Source organism: Dromaius novaehollandiae, chromosome 4 (assembly GCF_036370855.1).
Source record: "Dromaius novaehollandiae isolate bDroNov1 chromosome 4, bDroNov1.hap1, whole genome shotgun sequence".
In the NCBI taxonomy this organism is placed as follows: Eukaryota; Metazoa; Chordata; class Aves; order Casuariiformes; family Dromaiidae; genus Dromaius; species Dromaius novaehollandiae.
The window spans coordinates 73,578,749-73,594,430 of NC_088101.1; the positions used below are offsets into that span (position 1 = coordinate 73,578,749).

General features: G+C 37.5%; 1 protein-coding gene across 1 annotated transcript in view; it reads left to right on the forward strand.

The window, feature by feature from the left end:
- The window catches only part of SLC2A9 (solute carrier family 2 member 9), a 107,664-nt gene that overhangs the window by 35,613 nt on the left and 56,369 nt on the right, over positions 1–15,682 (forward strand). The window contains exons 7-8 of the mRNA XM_064511430.1: positions 4,606–4,793; positions 10,595–10,705. Of these exons, the coding sequence (XP_064367500.1) occupies positions 4,606–4,793; positions 10,595–10,705 (299 nt within the window). The remainder of the gene's footprint in view (positions 1–4,605; positions 4,794–10,594; positions 10,706–15,682) is intronic.

Genomic DNA, 15,682 nt, shown 5'->3' on the forward strand with positions numbered 1-15,682 from the left:
CAGAATGAAGTGTAGTTTTTTAATTTTTAGAAGGATGGAGTACAATTGCTACCATTTGATATGATAGAGGCGTGAGGCCATTCCTGATTATTAAAAAAAAAAAAAAAAAAAGTAGCTAAAAAAAGTAGCTTAAAAAAATGTAGCTAATTTTAGACAAGTCCCTGCATGGGGCCCACATGAACTAGAGAGAGATTAAAACCAGACTTACTGCAGGAACAAATTGCTGCAAATCCATTGATTTAAATGGAGTTGTTATTGCAGACACCAAGGGTGTATATCACTTTTTATCTGTACTTTTTGTATGTCTGTGAGTGTGATAAGATAGGGTTGCTGGAACGGAAGAGATACCACGGCTACTAAACTTGCCAGTTTATGGTAATCCAGCTCAGATGGTTGCTGCCTGCCAAAAGCTGCAGTGTTGATACCATGATCTTTGCCTTTTTAGTAAGCTTTTCCTAAATCTCTTCTCCTTTAGAAAGGATGCTTGATTCACTGGACCTTTGATCTAATTCAGTTTACCAATTCTTGTGTTAATTTAGAGTGGCATGTGGATATTTTGTTTTACCAGTATACTTTGGCTCTTTTCAAGTGAATCTGAGCAGGCCTCTTCTGTATTAATGGTCTGTGAAATCAGAGATAAGAATAGGTAAAGATATAATCCCAAACTGGATGATAACTCACAGATCTGTGTGTTTTTAAAAGGACTAAGGGACTGAAACATGGGAAAAGTCTGAATGGTTTGTTTGTCTAACTGCAGTTGTATTTACTGAATAATAAACTTGATATTTATTCTTAAACTTTGCCATGCTAAGTGTTAGTATTTAATTAATATTTTGCTACATTTTAATGACTGTGTAAATCTCTTCTGGCAAGATGCAGCCAAATTATTCTGCTGGCTACCTGGTACTCTAATAAAATGGGTGGTATTTGAAAATAATATTTTTTTTCTTTTTGCCAAATATTTTTATGCAGACCTAAATTTATTATGGGCAACTTACTACATATCTGACTCAAAAGCAGTGAAGCTGGATAGCTTTTTGCAATTGGTGCAGCAAACAGCAAGGCACCCTGTGTGTCTAGAAACCAGCATTAATAAGAAATGTTGTACTGGCTCACACCAATGGTCTATCTAGCCCAGGAGTCTGTCTTTGGGAGTGGCCAAAGATGACACTGTTTAGGGAGAGCTTAAACAAAGCTTATTATTGAAGACACTGGATTGAATATACATCATCATCAGTGAACTGAAAGCCAACACAACAATGCTATTCATATCTCCTTTTTTATTATTTTTTCTTTTTAAAGGCATAAGCATATTTTCCAAACTATTGCCTGTGACCACTGTTCTCTGTTTCTGCCTCATCTTACCTGGGGCTGACCCTATTCTGTAAACCACACAGTAACAGTTTTATCCTTTTTAAATCTCTTCTGCAAATGTACGTGCTAATTCAGCCTTTATAACAAAACTGCTTTCTTTACATAGCCCTGGAAGCACTACAGTGAAAAAAGAATTAGTAATTCCACATGTGGTTGAGTTCTTGAGTGCCCAACTTAACTTAATTTAAAGGCCTGGTTGGTTTTAAAGACAGTACAGATCGATTTCATCCAGAGCTTTGAACTACTTTGAAATGTTTCATCTTCGCTTAGCCGAGATGAATAAAAACTAGTGGTCTAAATGGAAAGGTTTCCTATCTGCTTTCCCCTTGACTGAAGCTGTCCACTTCTTTCGCTATTTATAAAGGCAGCGTACCAGCCTTTGAAAGCAGAGTATCTAGGACCTTCTGCTTCAAGTGAATCGAAGGGAAACATGTGAAAGATCTAAAAGTTGCCACAGTGGGGACTCTAGATGGCTTTATGTGTCGGCAGGATAAAGACATGAAAATAAGACTTCCCTATAGAGAGAGGCAACCGATCACGGAGGGAAATGAATCATTGCAGCAGGGCTAACAAGGACTGCTGTGATGCTCAGTGCCAATAATGCAGATGTCAAAATCTAAAATGAATAGAATTAAGCATCACAAATTAAAAAGACCTTTTAGTTTTCTCATCTCCTTGCTAGTGCAGAATTTATTTCCACATTAATTATGTATAAAGTTGTGATTCGTACTGCATTGGAAAAGCTATTGATGAAAGAAACCTAAAAGGTGTTTTGAGTAACAGAAAAATATGTTTCCAACAGACTTAGTGTTGCCTACTCAAAACTATGCATGTATAGCATAACACCTTCTTTGCATTTCTGGACCTGTTGGTAGTTTTAAGTATCTGTCAAAATTTTTCTGTTGGCATTTACACCTGAGATAAAATATCAGAAGGGGAAGTAAAAGAAAGGAGATATTTATTTTTCTTGCCTTGTACTTGGTAAATTTTTCTATTTGCAGGGTTTTTTTACTTCCTGGTCCCTCTAGAAACGTAACAAACTCCCTTGTGCAGAAAAGACAGATTGCTTTCTTTTTACTTGACTGCACCTATATTTTTGACTTGTGTGCCCTACAGGAATGCTGGGGATTCTGAGGGCAGGGAAAATAAAGAAAATTGTGCACTGACCTAATTTACACTGATAAACAGATGCTTAAATATCTATGAGAGTCTTTTAAAAGTAGAGTGCTTTGATATATGTTTGGTTATTCTTGTTTTTACAGGAATTTTTCATTATTAATGTTCTAATAATACTGATGAAGGTATAATATAGGTGTGAGACATGGACTGTAACATACTATACGTATACATTGTTCTAATTTTACCTTTCTTATCCTGGCCTTTAAATACATCACACTCATTTTAACAAGCATTTAGCATGTCATTTAATAATAAGTGGACTGCAGTACAAGGACAAAACTCAGCAGCTTAAATTCTGTATTACAAGGCCTGAATTTTTTTTAACCCATTTCTGATTATAAGGCCTATAGGAAAAGGTAGATCTCATATGCTTACAGAGGGATTTAAAAATTCTGACCTGTCCTCTAGCAAGGGAGAAACCGAATTTCAGAAGAAATTAATAATATAAATTGACTCCAGCACGCAGCGGTGCTGAGTGTTCATCCCTAAAAATCATCCTTCGTTTTATAGAGTCATGCCTATTAAAATGCAATAGAAATGCTAACAGTGTCTGGAGATCTTGGCCCACAAGTTGAATTCTCTCACTGGAAGCCAGGCAGAAGGTGCAGTGTTGTGCGTTCACGAGGGGCAAGGAGGGAGCCGCTCCTGTGAGTCCACCCGTTCAATTTATGTGACCTGTCCCTCAGAACATTGAAATGCCACCACTTGGCCTTTTTACCTGCTGGGTAAAGTTAAAATTTAGTAACTTCAAAACTTAAACGGAGCCTGGGCATTTTAATCATGATTAGTGAGTGTCTCTGGCTTTGTTATCATCCAGGTCTTTTCTGTGATCCAGAAGAGTGTATACTGTATTGAAAAATATGAATATCATGTATTTATAGGCAGTGCTATGTAAAGCTGTGGATAAACTGAAAATAGACTTAGACTTAGTTTTAGGAGAACTAAATCAACTTAATCACTTTTAAAAATAAAAATAACTCTTATTTCCTTTAAAAGGAGCAATTTTAAGTGACCTGCTGCGTAAGGGATCTTTTTTGGAGTTAGCATCCTGCTGGGTTAGAGCGCCTGGTTGCAGGGACATGTTTAATGTAATTGTTTCTCTGCAATCACTCCAAGAAGATGAACACTTTAAATATCCTTTAAAAAGCCTACCCCCAGGGTATGTTCACAAGATTGTGATGAAAATATCTTCAGCTTAACCACATCTATAAAACAAGTTTGTAAGTTTGATGGAAATAGACCACCTCCATTAGGATACCTTTGGACATGGTATGTGAGATGGAAAGCTTTTTTATTCACAGCGGAAAGGTAGCTCAGTAAATCATTGACATGCAATAATGTAATACCTAACAGTATGTTTTTTGTGGAGTGTTTTGTTTGTTTGCTAATGTTTGCCAGGTAAAGAAACTCCCATGTCTCCAGCGCTGACAAATAGGAAGACTTGAACTGCTCTGTATAATTCTTTATAACCTTAAATATATTGAAGAAGTGAATTCTTGATTATATGCTTGTAAAAACAGGAGATACTTTGAAGAATAATAACTGTCCCTTTCAAATGCCTGTCTTCTATTGGTTTATCAGACTTGCGTACATTATATATATATATATATAAATATTTATTTATTTATATTACTTTTTTGTCCAATCTGTCTTCAGCAACAAAGTCTGCTACATTGGTTTGGTTACAAAAGTAGCCAAGTCAAGTGATGTTCAGAACTGCTTTGGTATTAAACCCTTTTTCAGTTTACACCATGTTTTAACCTCGCACTGTACCTTAGGCTATATTACACGTGAAATAGCATAAGGAGAGGGACTGATCTGGCAGGGTGCCAAAGAATTTGTATTCTTATTGCAGTTTCTGGGACTGATTACAGGGATAAGCCAGATCATACCCAGACTGCAATTATGTTGTTGATGAAGAGGCAGAGGAATAATGAAGTTATAACCCATGCATATTTTCTGTTTTCTCAAACATTCCAATTTCTATAAAACCTCTTATTAACACGCATAGTGCTAGGTGGCTGGCCTAAAGTGCATGTCCTCTGTTTGCAGCATTTCAGACCTTTCTTGGGAAAGAGGACGTGTCTCATGAAGTAGAGGAAGTTTTGTCAGAGAGTCGAGTCCAAAGAAACACCCGGTTGGTGTCGGTACTTCAGCTCCTGAGAACCCGCGCTGTGCGATGGCAAGTCATTACTGTGGTCGTCACCATGGGCTGCTACCAGCTCTGCGGGCTAAATGCTGTAAGTGCCCTTCTTCAGGCCGTGGCATATTCTGGGCTGAATAAGGCCATTTTTTATTTTTCCTTTTTTGCCTTCTGTTTAAATAAATTGGTAGGAAAAGGAGAGTTGCAGCCGAGGCAGAGTTGGCTGCAGCAGGGGGTCATTCCCAGCTGGCACGTGGAGTTGAGGTGATGGGGCCGGTCAGTGCCCCTGGGGACTCTGGGATCACAGGAAAAGGCAGGAGAGGCTGGAGAACTCTTTCTTTGTTTAGTTGTCCTTTTGAAGTCCGTAACAAATTATGGACCCAAAAAGTGATGGATGGAATATGACCCTTCTCTTCTGTTTAATGCTCAGGCATAATTTCCAGTATTTTGATTTTGGTCAATTAAAATCTGGTCTGATACACCTTTTGTTCATTTGTGTCAGGTAAACTCCATCCTTTCAGTAGACGTTTTTGTTTGGAATAATTCAATTCTGTGTTTATACCAGTGAACAAAAGTTCCAGTAAAGAATTTTAAGAGGTTGCACTGGATGTTTGATTTTTATTGTCTTTGTTGTTTTATACAATTTGAAGAATATGCTCCAGTCCAATATGCCCTTCTCAGAAAGTGGAGCAAAAAAGGAAAGACAGACACAAGCCAGTCAATAGAGGAAAATCCTATTGACCATTAATGTGACTGAGGCTAATACATATCAAAGTTTCATTTTCAGCTATCTTAGCCTATTGCATTGGTTAGGAGAGGATTATAGGATGCTTCAGGTTGGAAGGGATCTTTGGAGGTTGCCCGGTCCAACCCCTCTGCTCAAAGAAGGATGACCTTCAGAGTTAGCTTCAGCTACTGAGGGCTTTGTCCAGGTGGGGTGTGAACATCTCTAAGGGTGGAGAGTCCACAAGCTCTCTGGGCAACCTGTTCCAGGTGTTTTTACCACTCACACTGTGAAAAGTATTTTCTTTATATCTAGGCAGAATTTCCCTTGCTGCAGCTTGTGACATCTGGGTTCAATGTTTAACACTGCATGACAGAAATGTTCTCGTGAAGTGTCTCAAAGTGAAAGTGGTTTCAATCATGGTCCATAAGCATCAATTGCTTATATGTGAAAGGACAGTATTATCACTGCTGAACGGAGCTTGGCAATGGTGGCTTTGTGCATTACAGCATACTTGAACCACATTTATTCCCACAGTGCTAATCAGTGCTAATGAGTGTAAATGTTCCTGATATCTAAGCTAGCTAGTTCAGGGTTAGCTCAGGTATCTGTAAATATAGTGTTAGAACTTGTAATACAGAGTAATTGGTCCCAGACCGTATGAAAGGTTAACATGATTAGAACTCAAATAGCAAAAAGTTAACTAAAACACTAGGAGGGACCTAAAAGAATTTTCGCACTGTAGAGTGAACTATAAAAACACTTGTAGAGGTGATATTTTCTTCTAATTGTAGGATTTCAGTGCTAATAACAGGCTATTTTGTTCCTCGCTGTGGATACTTTTTCAAGAAAAGAAATGGAATTATCTTGTCATCCAGTCTTTCTAACAATTTATCAATGCGTATGTGAAATAAAATGACACTAATAGTAAGAAACAGACTGTTCAAATTATGAAGTATATTCCCTAAAGAAAAAAAGAACACCACAGGTACATTTTCAGGAGTAAAAGAAGAGTTTTGTGGCTTTCAGCATATTTAATAAATGACAGAGATTGACCAGTATTCCACGGCAGAGCAAAAAAACGCTCACAACCTGAGAGCATGCGTAGGTGGGGGGAATTAGATGTGTCCAGTGTAAAATGAATGCAAGAGCTGTTTTAAAGAATCATTAGGTGATTCCTTCTCTGAAAATACACCTCAGAAAAACTACTCTTGTCAGGATTCCTGTGCCCTCCAGTTGGCTATTTCAAGCCTTACCTTGTTATTGTTATTATTACTTTGTTTTTCCTCCCATGTAATAACACAAAGCATGAAAAAAAATTTCACATAAAATGAATATTCTGGAATTGATGGTTTAAATACTTCAACCAGGAAAAACAAACAAATGATAATAGAGATTAAGAGAAATAGTTGGACCACTTAAGTTAAGAGATCAGGTGTTGGTTGCTTGTCTCTTGCCCACGGCTTTCCTGATTGATCTTAATGAAGTCATCGGAAGCTCAGAAATTACCAGTGCCAACACAGATAAGACAAATATCGCCAAGCCTAGTTCTTGGTTTGACTGGCTGCATCTGAACTTACCTGCTGCGTCTGAGTCAGTGTCAGCAAAGTTTAACTGGCAGCAAATGTATAACTCATAACTCTTCTTTACTTTGTCTATGGTGCCCTATTAGTCAGCCTGGTCTTTTCAACAGCTGCCGTCTGGGCTAGGCATATGGGAAAGTTGGACATCTTTCAGGCAAGAGTCTCAGGTCACTCCTAGGGGAAACTACCAAATGGTAGACTTCTGTAATCAACCTGCTGGTATCTGAGAATACTTATTTCCTTTTAAGGCTTTACTTTATAATAAAAATTATTTTGTTTCAAAACAGTACATTTGTTGGTCTCCACATGGAACAGAAATCATGGTGAAGCACTGATCATACTAATATATTCAATTATAGTGAAATACCAGACAGTCTGACCTAAATTGACATAAATAAATGAATACATATTAGTCTAAGAAAATTTCTGTGGTGCATATTATCCATAATAAATGTATTTACCTTCCACCACTATTTCTATTTACCTTCTTAGTTCTAGAGAAAGTGCAAAACTGAGTTCTCACTGGTGAACTTTATCTTGTCCATATGAAGAAATGTACTGCACTGCATATTGCTTTAACACAGCTCTTTGCAAAGTGGGATCCCTTGATTTCTCTGGGGTCTAGGCTTAAGCCAGGGAGCTATATTTCAAATGGCAGGAAATCATCCTAGGGATGGGGGGAGCATGGAGCAGTAGGGTGTGAAAGTCCTACCACAGTGTGCTCTTCCAACTTGCTCGAGAGAAGACTTGCATCAGGTTGCATGGGAAGGGATGAGGGCAGAAGGGACAGCAGTGCGAATCTGTGCTGTTACCCATCTTTTTTTTTTTTTTTTTTTGTCTTCTTTTTTCCCCACTGAAGGGAAAACAGTTGAAAATTTTAGGAAATAATGTATATAGGACCTGAATGAGAAATAAAAAGACTGGAAAATTGAGTCAATACTAGAGGTGTCTCTGTGAAAATGTTTGGGAACACCACTGATAGCACATAACAAATGCCACTTAAGGTAAGAGATTATAGAAGTAAAAGCTTATGATAGGAAAACTTAAATTTGAAGCAGCTAACTATAAGCTAAGAACAACAATGCTAAAATGTTGTCTCCAAACACATGGAGTTCAAAATGCTGTAGGAGTTGTATCAAACTGATACAGCCATTGCTTTTGACAACTGTTTAAATGACCAAAATGGTGACTTCAAGTTTTGCTTCATGCTGTGGAGCAGCAATAACCCACCATAGATGAAATAAATCTGATGTCCCTGTAATGCTTTGGACAGGACAATGGTTGTTTCTGGGTTTTTGGACCTTCTGCCCTATTTTCCATAGCTCTTTCATTTCAAGATTTGTTAGTCGAAAACATCAGCTAACAAAGGCCGTGTTAGAAAAGTTTTTTAAATGAAAGTAAAGATGTCATCATTAACCTAGGGAGTAGTGTTTGTCTCAGTAATATCCTAGAGCAATGTATTTCCCTGTCAAAGGATGCACAGGCTGAAAAACATTTACCTTTATTGCTTTTAAAATGTGTATCTACATGTTAATTTTTACCCTAATTTATTTTTGTGCTGTTACAGAGGTTAATAACTCACTGAATCTCATTCTGCCTTTGTTATGCCATTTTTTAACCTAGCTGTGTTACTACCACTCTTATATTAATGGTCACTCATTCTCTTCTGTAAAATCACATGTGAAACTTTTTATGGCCCAGTTGCTATGTTTTGGCAAATATATTCAGGCGTCGTCTACTTAGGTGACTCTTTAGCTTCTTTAATTTTGTTCTTTTTCAAGATTATTATACCTACAATATCTCCATCATTTTCTAGGAGCTCTACCTGCTATGCAAAACTGATATCAAGAGTGAAATGTCTAAATTGCATGGTTTCTAAATTCCATTGTATGAATTTTTCCACAGTCTTGTTGACAATTTGTAGTACAGGAAAAAATGACTTTTCATTTGTCATGGTTTTGTTATTTGTTTTTCTTATAATTACTGGGGATGGGGGAGGTTGGTGAGTAGGATGATAGAGTATTGGGTCCCAAAAATTTGATCCGTGCTCATAAATATTTCAAAGGGAATTGGCAGCTGACTCTCGATTTTTACTTCAGTCTGTGCTCTGTAGCAGGACACCAATGAAATACACAATTAGCACCACTACACATTGCATGAATTGCTTCATATAGAGAAATTTGCTGTTATCACTTATTGTCTCTGCATCTCTTCGGGTAAGGGCTGATGTGCGAGCAGTAGGCATAAAATTCTTAAGTCAACTTCTCCCTAGCTGTAAAGTGATATAGCTAACTTTTTAGTCCTTGGTCTTTTGTTCTGTGTAAGGTGAATAGGATTTTTCTCCTTTGGTCTGGAACAAACAGCTTTTTATATTTTTAAAAAAGCCCCTGAGTTAGTAGCGTGATGAGCAGATGTAGCATGTGCCTAATCTGCTGGCAGACAGCAGGGTTTTCCTCTTGCGATCAAAACACTGCCATTCATCAGACAAGCCTTTTCTTGAGCACCGCTCCTCCTTTTAGGGTTTGTCACTTGGGCGGCATGCAGAAAAAATATCACTGCTACTTTTATGTTTAGGGCCATGCATTATCTCTGGCTTTCATTTTTGTTGTCAAAGGTAATCTGCTGTGTTTTAGAACTTTAGTTTTTTCTGATAATCAGTTATTTCAATTGTTTGCACCTTCTCAATAAGATCAGTTACCTTTTTCTCTCTCCAAGTCTGCCTCTCCTTGCTGCATGCTTTTGGCAGCTGCAATCTTTGGCTAGCTCTTTGCAGGAACCTTGAGTCCAGCATACTGTGTAGTTACTGGTTTTATTTGTGATGCGAGTGGGGCTTGATACTTACCAGACATGTTATTTTGAAGTATTACCAGTATATATTCTCTATCCGGCATGTGGTTTTGATGACCAAACGTGAACGTCTTCCTCCGAGCTGGTTACCCTGCGTTCCCCGTGCTTCTGTCCAGCGACGGCAGCTTCTCCCGCCTGTGATTCAGTGCATCCTAACGCACTTGCTTCCTTTCGATCAAAACACTCACTCTAAAATTATCTTTTATCTCTCTTGAAAATAAAGAGAGATTAGGGTGATGACTTGGATGTAATGTCCACGTTGCAGTCAAGTGAGATAAATCTCACACTTTGTGACTGAATAGATCTGATTTCTGCAATGCCTCTAAGAGTGTATCTCTTTTTTGTTCTTTTATCTATTCTTACTTGCCAGTGAAATATTTCATAAAACAACCCAAACATGCTTTTTAAGTGGTGTGGCCAAGCCACATGAAAAGTGTTTGTATCCTGTTGTTCAAGCTTAAAGTGAGTTTCTTCAATTTACTTCCAAAGTGAATTAAGCTAAACTGAGTTAAAGCTGCTTGTAATTCTGAGCGAGTCTCCAAGCAGAGGTATAACTTAGTGTTGTGACTAATCCTCCCAAAATTCACACCTTCCCTTCATTTCTCTTCCTGCCCTCAGTCGTTCAGGAGTGCTCAGTATTTTAATGAGTCTGGTCTCTGGCAGATCAGATGCTTAAACCGAATGCTGGTGTTTTGTAGTTCAAACCCTAAAGATTAATAAAGCATTTACTTCTTACTGCTGCAGATCTGGTACTACACGAACAGCATCTTCAGTGAAGCAGGGATCAAACATGAAACAATCCCGTATGTTACACTAAGTACTGGTGCTATTGAGACTGTCGCTGCTGTTTTTTCAGTAAGTATAATTGTAAAAGTCCATTAAAGTGTTTAATATTAAAATTACTGGGTTTATTTCCTTACACAGGTTAAAATAGAATCAAAATAGTATATTGAGGATTAAGTGTAATGGTTTATAATGCAATGGAAAATATTATTGTTGGGTTTAATCCTAGACCCAATTTTGTGGCCTGTAAAGTTGGTTTTGTTTTGTTTTGTTTTTTTAAGAAGCCGCTCTCTGATTTCAGTTGCACAGAGAGCGCATCAAAGGTTGGTATGTCCTGAAGCTGTTTGTGTGGATGAAGAGGAGGAAGGCTGCAACAGGAAGGCCCAGAGTACAACAAATGATAATTCCTCAATGACTTTACCTGGTAGAGTGGCTTTTATAGCAGTTTACCCTTGTGTCAGCATCTTCTTGCATGCCTAGTGGAAAGCAGGCAGTGTTGCTGGCTCGTTCATGGGTGGTGAGCAGAGGTCGCTTCACAGTACATGAGCTCCTGCGTAGGTGAAGTACCTTTACTCTGTGCACTCGAGGTGGAGCAAATTGTTAATCGAAAAAACTATCCATGCACATTTTTTTTTCTTTCCCATTTCAATGTTGAAAAGTTGATTAGAAAAAAATATACATTTCCTGAAGAAATTAAAACTGAAAGTTTCAGTAGATGAATACATTATTTGCTGCTAAAAGAAATACATTTCTGTTTGCACTATCACAAATAAGAAATAATGAAGACGTTTCTGGAATGAAAGGTTGTGAACAAATACTTTTTTCTTACTTTGTTAGAATTTTTTTCTCATCTTCCTATATCTTGTACCAACTGTGTTTGCAAAGTACCAGACACACCAGACAAGCATTTTTAAATGTCAAAAGAATGGTTTTGGCAAAAATCCTTTCCAGTGGCAGAGCAACTGCTTATGACCTATGAAATGTTAAACTAAATATAGCTATCATGTGTATTTCCTTATAGTCTAGGACATAAGAAATCTTAAAGGTCAGAAAGATGATCTTCTGATCTTTGTAAATTCACACACAGCTATTTTGGGATAAACCATCAACTTTTTTTTTCAATAAAAGGGACTTTTTAAAATATATCAAATTAGTGAAATCCCAACCTCTTACAATTCTTCTTTGTGATACTCCAGAAATGCTTCTTTGTTTAAGATGTATGTAAAAATAATAATGATAATTCTGCTGGTAATTTAAGTGAAGAATACACCTTTTTTTGTGGAAACAGAGGAAAATTATATGGAGAAGAATCCATGGCATTAAAGCCATTCTATAAATAAGGTCTGTCATCTTTTCAGTTCCTTCTGTGCTATCAGTTTGCGGGGCTTATTCAGAACGCATTGTTCATACATAATAAGGTGGATGTGTCTACTTTGGTTCCTGCTATGTGTGGTAACTTTTTTTATGCCTGAGAGGTATATTTTTAATATTTTCTGTATTCAGTCTACTTACTGTGCCTCTGGAAATGCTAATGTATTGAAATTTCTACCCCTTGAAATTTGCTGTTCCGCTGAAATGCTGCTCTGTAGCCTTAATTTTATTTCAGTAACCTTCAAAACTGTTTCTTTGCTGCTATTCAAAGGAAGACCACACAGTATTTCTATCAAAAACTTTGCAGTTTCTTATTTCTACAAGTAACTTCCTCTGATTTTATTTTTATGCCTGGAACTACTGATAGTAGATTTCCTACCACTTCCAAGCTCTCAGCTGCTCTTTTTGCTTTCCTTTTTTTTAAATGTATTTGACAGCATTGAATATTGAGTCAGATGCGTGTGTCTTACGTAGTACTCAGAGGGAAGACAGAAAGAAGCAGGACAAAGCAGGGGGCAACATCATTTTCCTGATATTTTTTAGCATGGTTGCTGGCAGAAACTTGGCCTTTACTCACAATATATTCCAGGTTCTTAGTAAATACTCGTGTCAATAATAGAAGTAGATTTTTTTTCTGGTAAATGGAATAGCTATCAATGAGATCCACAATGCACTCATGTGTCATCTCATATCATTATACATGTTAGGGGGTCATATGCGCAGACTCTGAATCTCGGTAAGAATAGTTGGGGTTCCTCTATTGATGAGTCTGATGTAAAGGCTAAAGGAAAAGATTGAAATATATTTATTTCACAGAGAATCTGAATAATCTTTAGGAACTAAAATATTGTTCGAACTGTGAAAAACTTTGAAAATCTCCCTTTAACGTGTTTCCTGGGAGGAAAAGCCTTATGAAAACAATAGTAATAATAATATCGATGCAGTCTTTGAGGAGAGGCAAATAATATATCATCCTGTTTATAGCACTGCATTGCCTCATTTCCCTTGATAAGCCTGCCAGGAGTATACTTTACATACAGCTCCATCTCTCTTCCTCTGAAGCAAAAGTCCCAATGGCTGCATAAAAAAGACATTGAAAAATGAACCAAACGCATCACCGTTTTCCTTTCATTCATATCATTTGATTGCAACCCCTGCTTATACAGTCACTTCCTAGTGCACTCCGTGAAATACCTGTGCTGTAGAGTTGGGTGCTCAGTGTCCTGGTTTCTGTGAAAAGGAGAGATACCTGGTCAGTACATGAGGAATTTGTGCAGGCCACCGCACATGATGTCAGTTGTATCTAATATATGTCGTGCCGTCGTGAGTCCTCAGCAGACTGGTGAGCTGCTACAACTTTAATGAGAACAGGGCTGCTAAGGTGCTTTAATCTATAGACGCGCTACAATTACCATCCTAGACCGTTTCCTCTAACTGAAAGTCATGAGATATTTTTCATAAAATGATTGAAATGACATCTTCAGACATACAAAATCTCTTATTTTCGTATTCTTCCTATATAAACTTTCCTCATGTTTCTTGGTTATGTGTAGAATTCTCCATCCGTTGTACTGAACATGGATCCACTTCAGAGGACTAGTTGGACAAGCTAGACTTTGATGAGAGGTCCCCTTAATTTCAGTTTGCTTCTGAAGAAGTGTGGGACCCTTTGCAATGAAGTACTGGTTAAATTTCGAACTCGCAGACATGTCGCAGTGGGAAGTTTCCTAGCTTGACCCTGTGCTTTGAAGCAGTATAACTACAACATTCCCTGGCCAATGTTTGTTTATTTGAAGTCTGTTCTTCAAATTCTCCACTAAGAGGGATTCCACAAACGTAGTTAACTTTGTTGAGATTGTTTTTTGTGGCTTTTTTATAATTTTCAGGTTAATTTAATTTTTTTTGTTGTCTTACTCTTAATGGACAGAAAAAAAACAATTTGCCAATGTCTGTCTTTGGCAAGGTAACAGATTGAATGGATAAGGAGACAGAAGGTAAACAGATGAAAAGATTTTCCCTCCAATGATACCAGTGTGGATGAAAGAGAATAAAAAGGAGTATAATAATTCAGATGATGCATTCCACTTCCAATTTTGCCATCTGTGATATCACACTTGGTCTTTATATAATGTTCACAGAAAGAGAGTAGTTATGACTATATTAAGAAGATTATACCCTAATATACCTTCCTGTGATGGGATGCATAAGGTTTTACCAATGTTTCCTCCAAAGCCTGAGACGGAGACAAGCCATGTGAAGCCTGGAATGAGTTAAGATATAATTCAGTAGTAAAAGAACAAGGAAGAATATAGAAAATCCTCCAGTCTTTGCAGTATCACATAAAAGTGAAGGAAGGTAGCCTTCTTAAGCAAGAATTATGTGGGATGATGTTATCCTCGTTTGGGATGGCATGAGAAAGGGGTCTTAGACTTCTTTTTTCTGTGTTTCTTTTAATGTTAATAGGCCTTAACATACAAGAAGGGATTCCCTGCTCAGGGCATGGCACATCTTGAAACAAGGGTACTCCAGACACTTCAGTAAGTGTCCTTGTCTCTAACATGTTTTCTCCATGGTATCCAAAGGGTAATGCATCTCCACTGAAACTGTGTGGCTCCACTGCGGTCACTGCAGAAAGAAGTATCTTCAAGTGACAGCAAGTCCATGGCAAGTAAAAAGTTGGAGTGACAAATACCTGCACCTCAAGGGTTCTTGGAAGTTTTGCTATAATCTGATTTTTAGTAAGACTTTCAACATAATCCCTGTGACATGGTTCGCACTACATCAGAATCAATATTCATCTACCCTATATAGGGGTAATAGGGAATGCGTAGAGGAGAGTGCAGGAATGGGGCAAACATGGCATTTCCCCCATTTCCTCCTCTGAGCCCCCCTGACCCTGACAGGCTGTGACTTGAGGACTTCCTGAATCAGAAGGTAATATCTTGGTCTTTAATAGCCTTAATGGATCTTTTTTCTTTGAATTTGTCCAGTTATTTTTTAAATTTGTGTATATTTTTAGAAGCTACAACATCCTAAAGTACTGAATTTCACAGTTTAACTACATATTGCATGAAAAAGCCCCCATTTTGAGATTAGAGAATATGAGATACAGTAAAGTGTTGGTCAAATGAAATTATAACAGTGTGGATGCTCAGCTAACTGAAAAACTGTAGCTATCAACACTTCATATGAAGAAATACCCAGTGGGATTGTGTGACAGTTTGCAGTGGGTCAATTAAATATTCATTAACAATATGTGTGAGGGAATAATGAGTCTTTTATAATCTCCTGTGTCATCTAAACTCACCAAAGTGAGAATGAAAGAACTATTGGAAGATTTTAACAAATAGGACGTGTGGTCTGAAATCAGTGAGATAAAGTTCAACAGTGAAAGTTACCAAGTACTACACTTTTGGAAGGAAAAAATCATATGCACAAATACAAAATGTCATGTGAGACTGTGTCAAAAGGCTTACTGAAGTCAAAATCTATCATGTTTTTCATTTTCTTTCTATCCATTCAGCTTTCTCCCTGTCAGTGAAGGAAGTCAGACTGCTTTGACATAATCTGCCCTGAACAAATCAGTTTTGACTGTTTCTCATCACCTTATCATTTTTTAGTTGCTGTCAGACTATTTGATTTTTTAGTAATTTGTCCTAGTATTTTGTGGGGGAGATA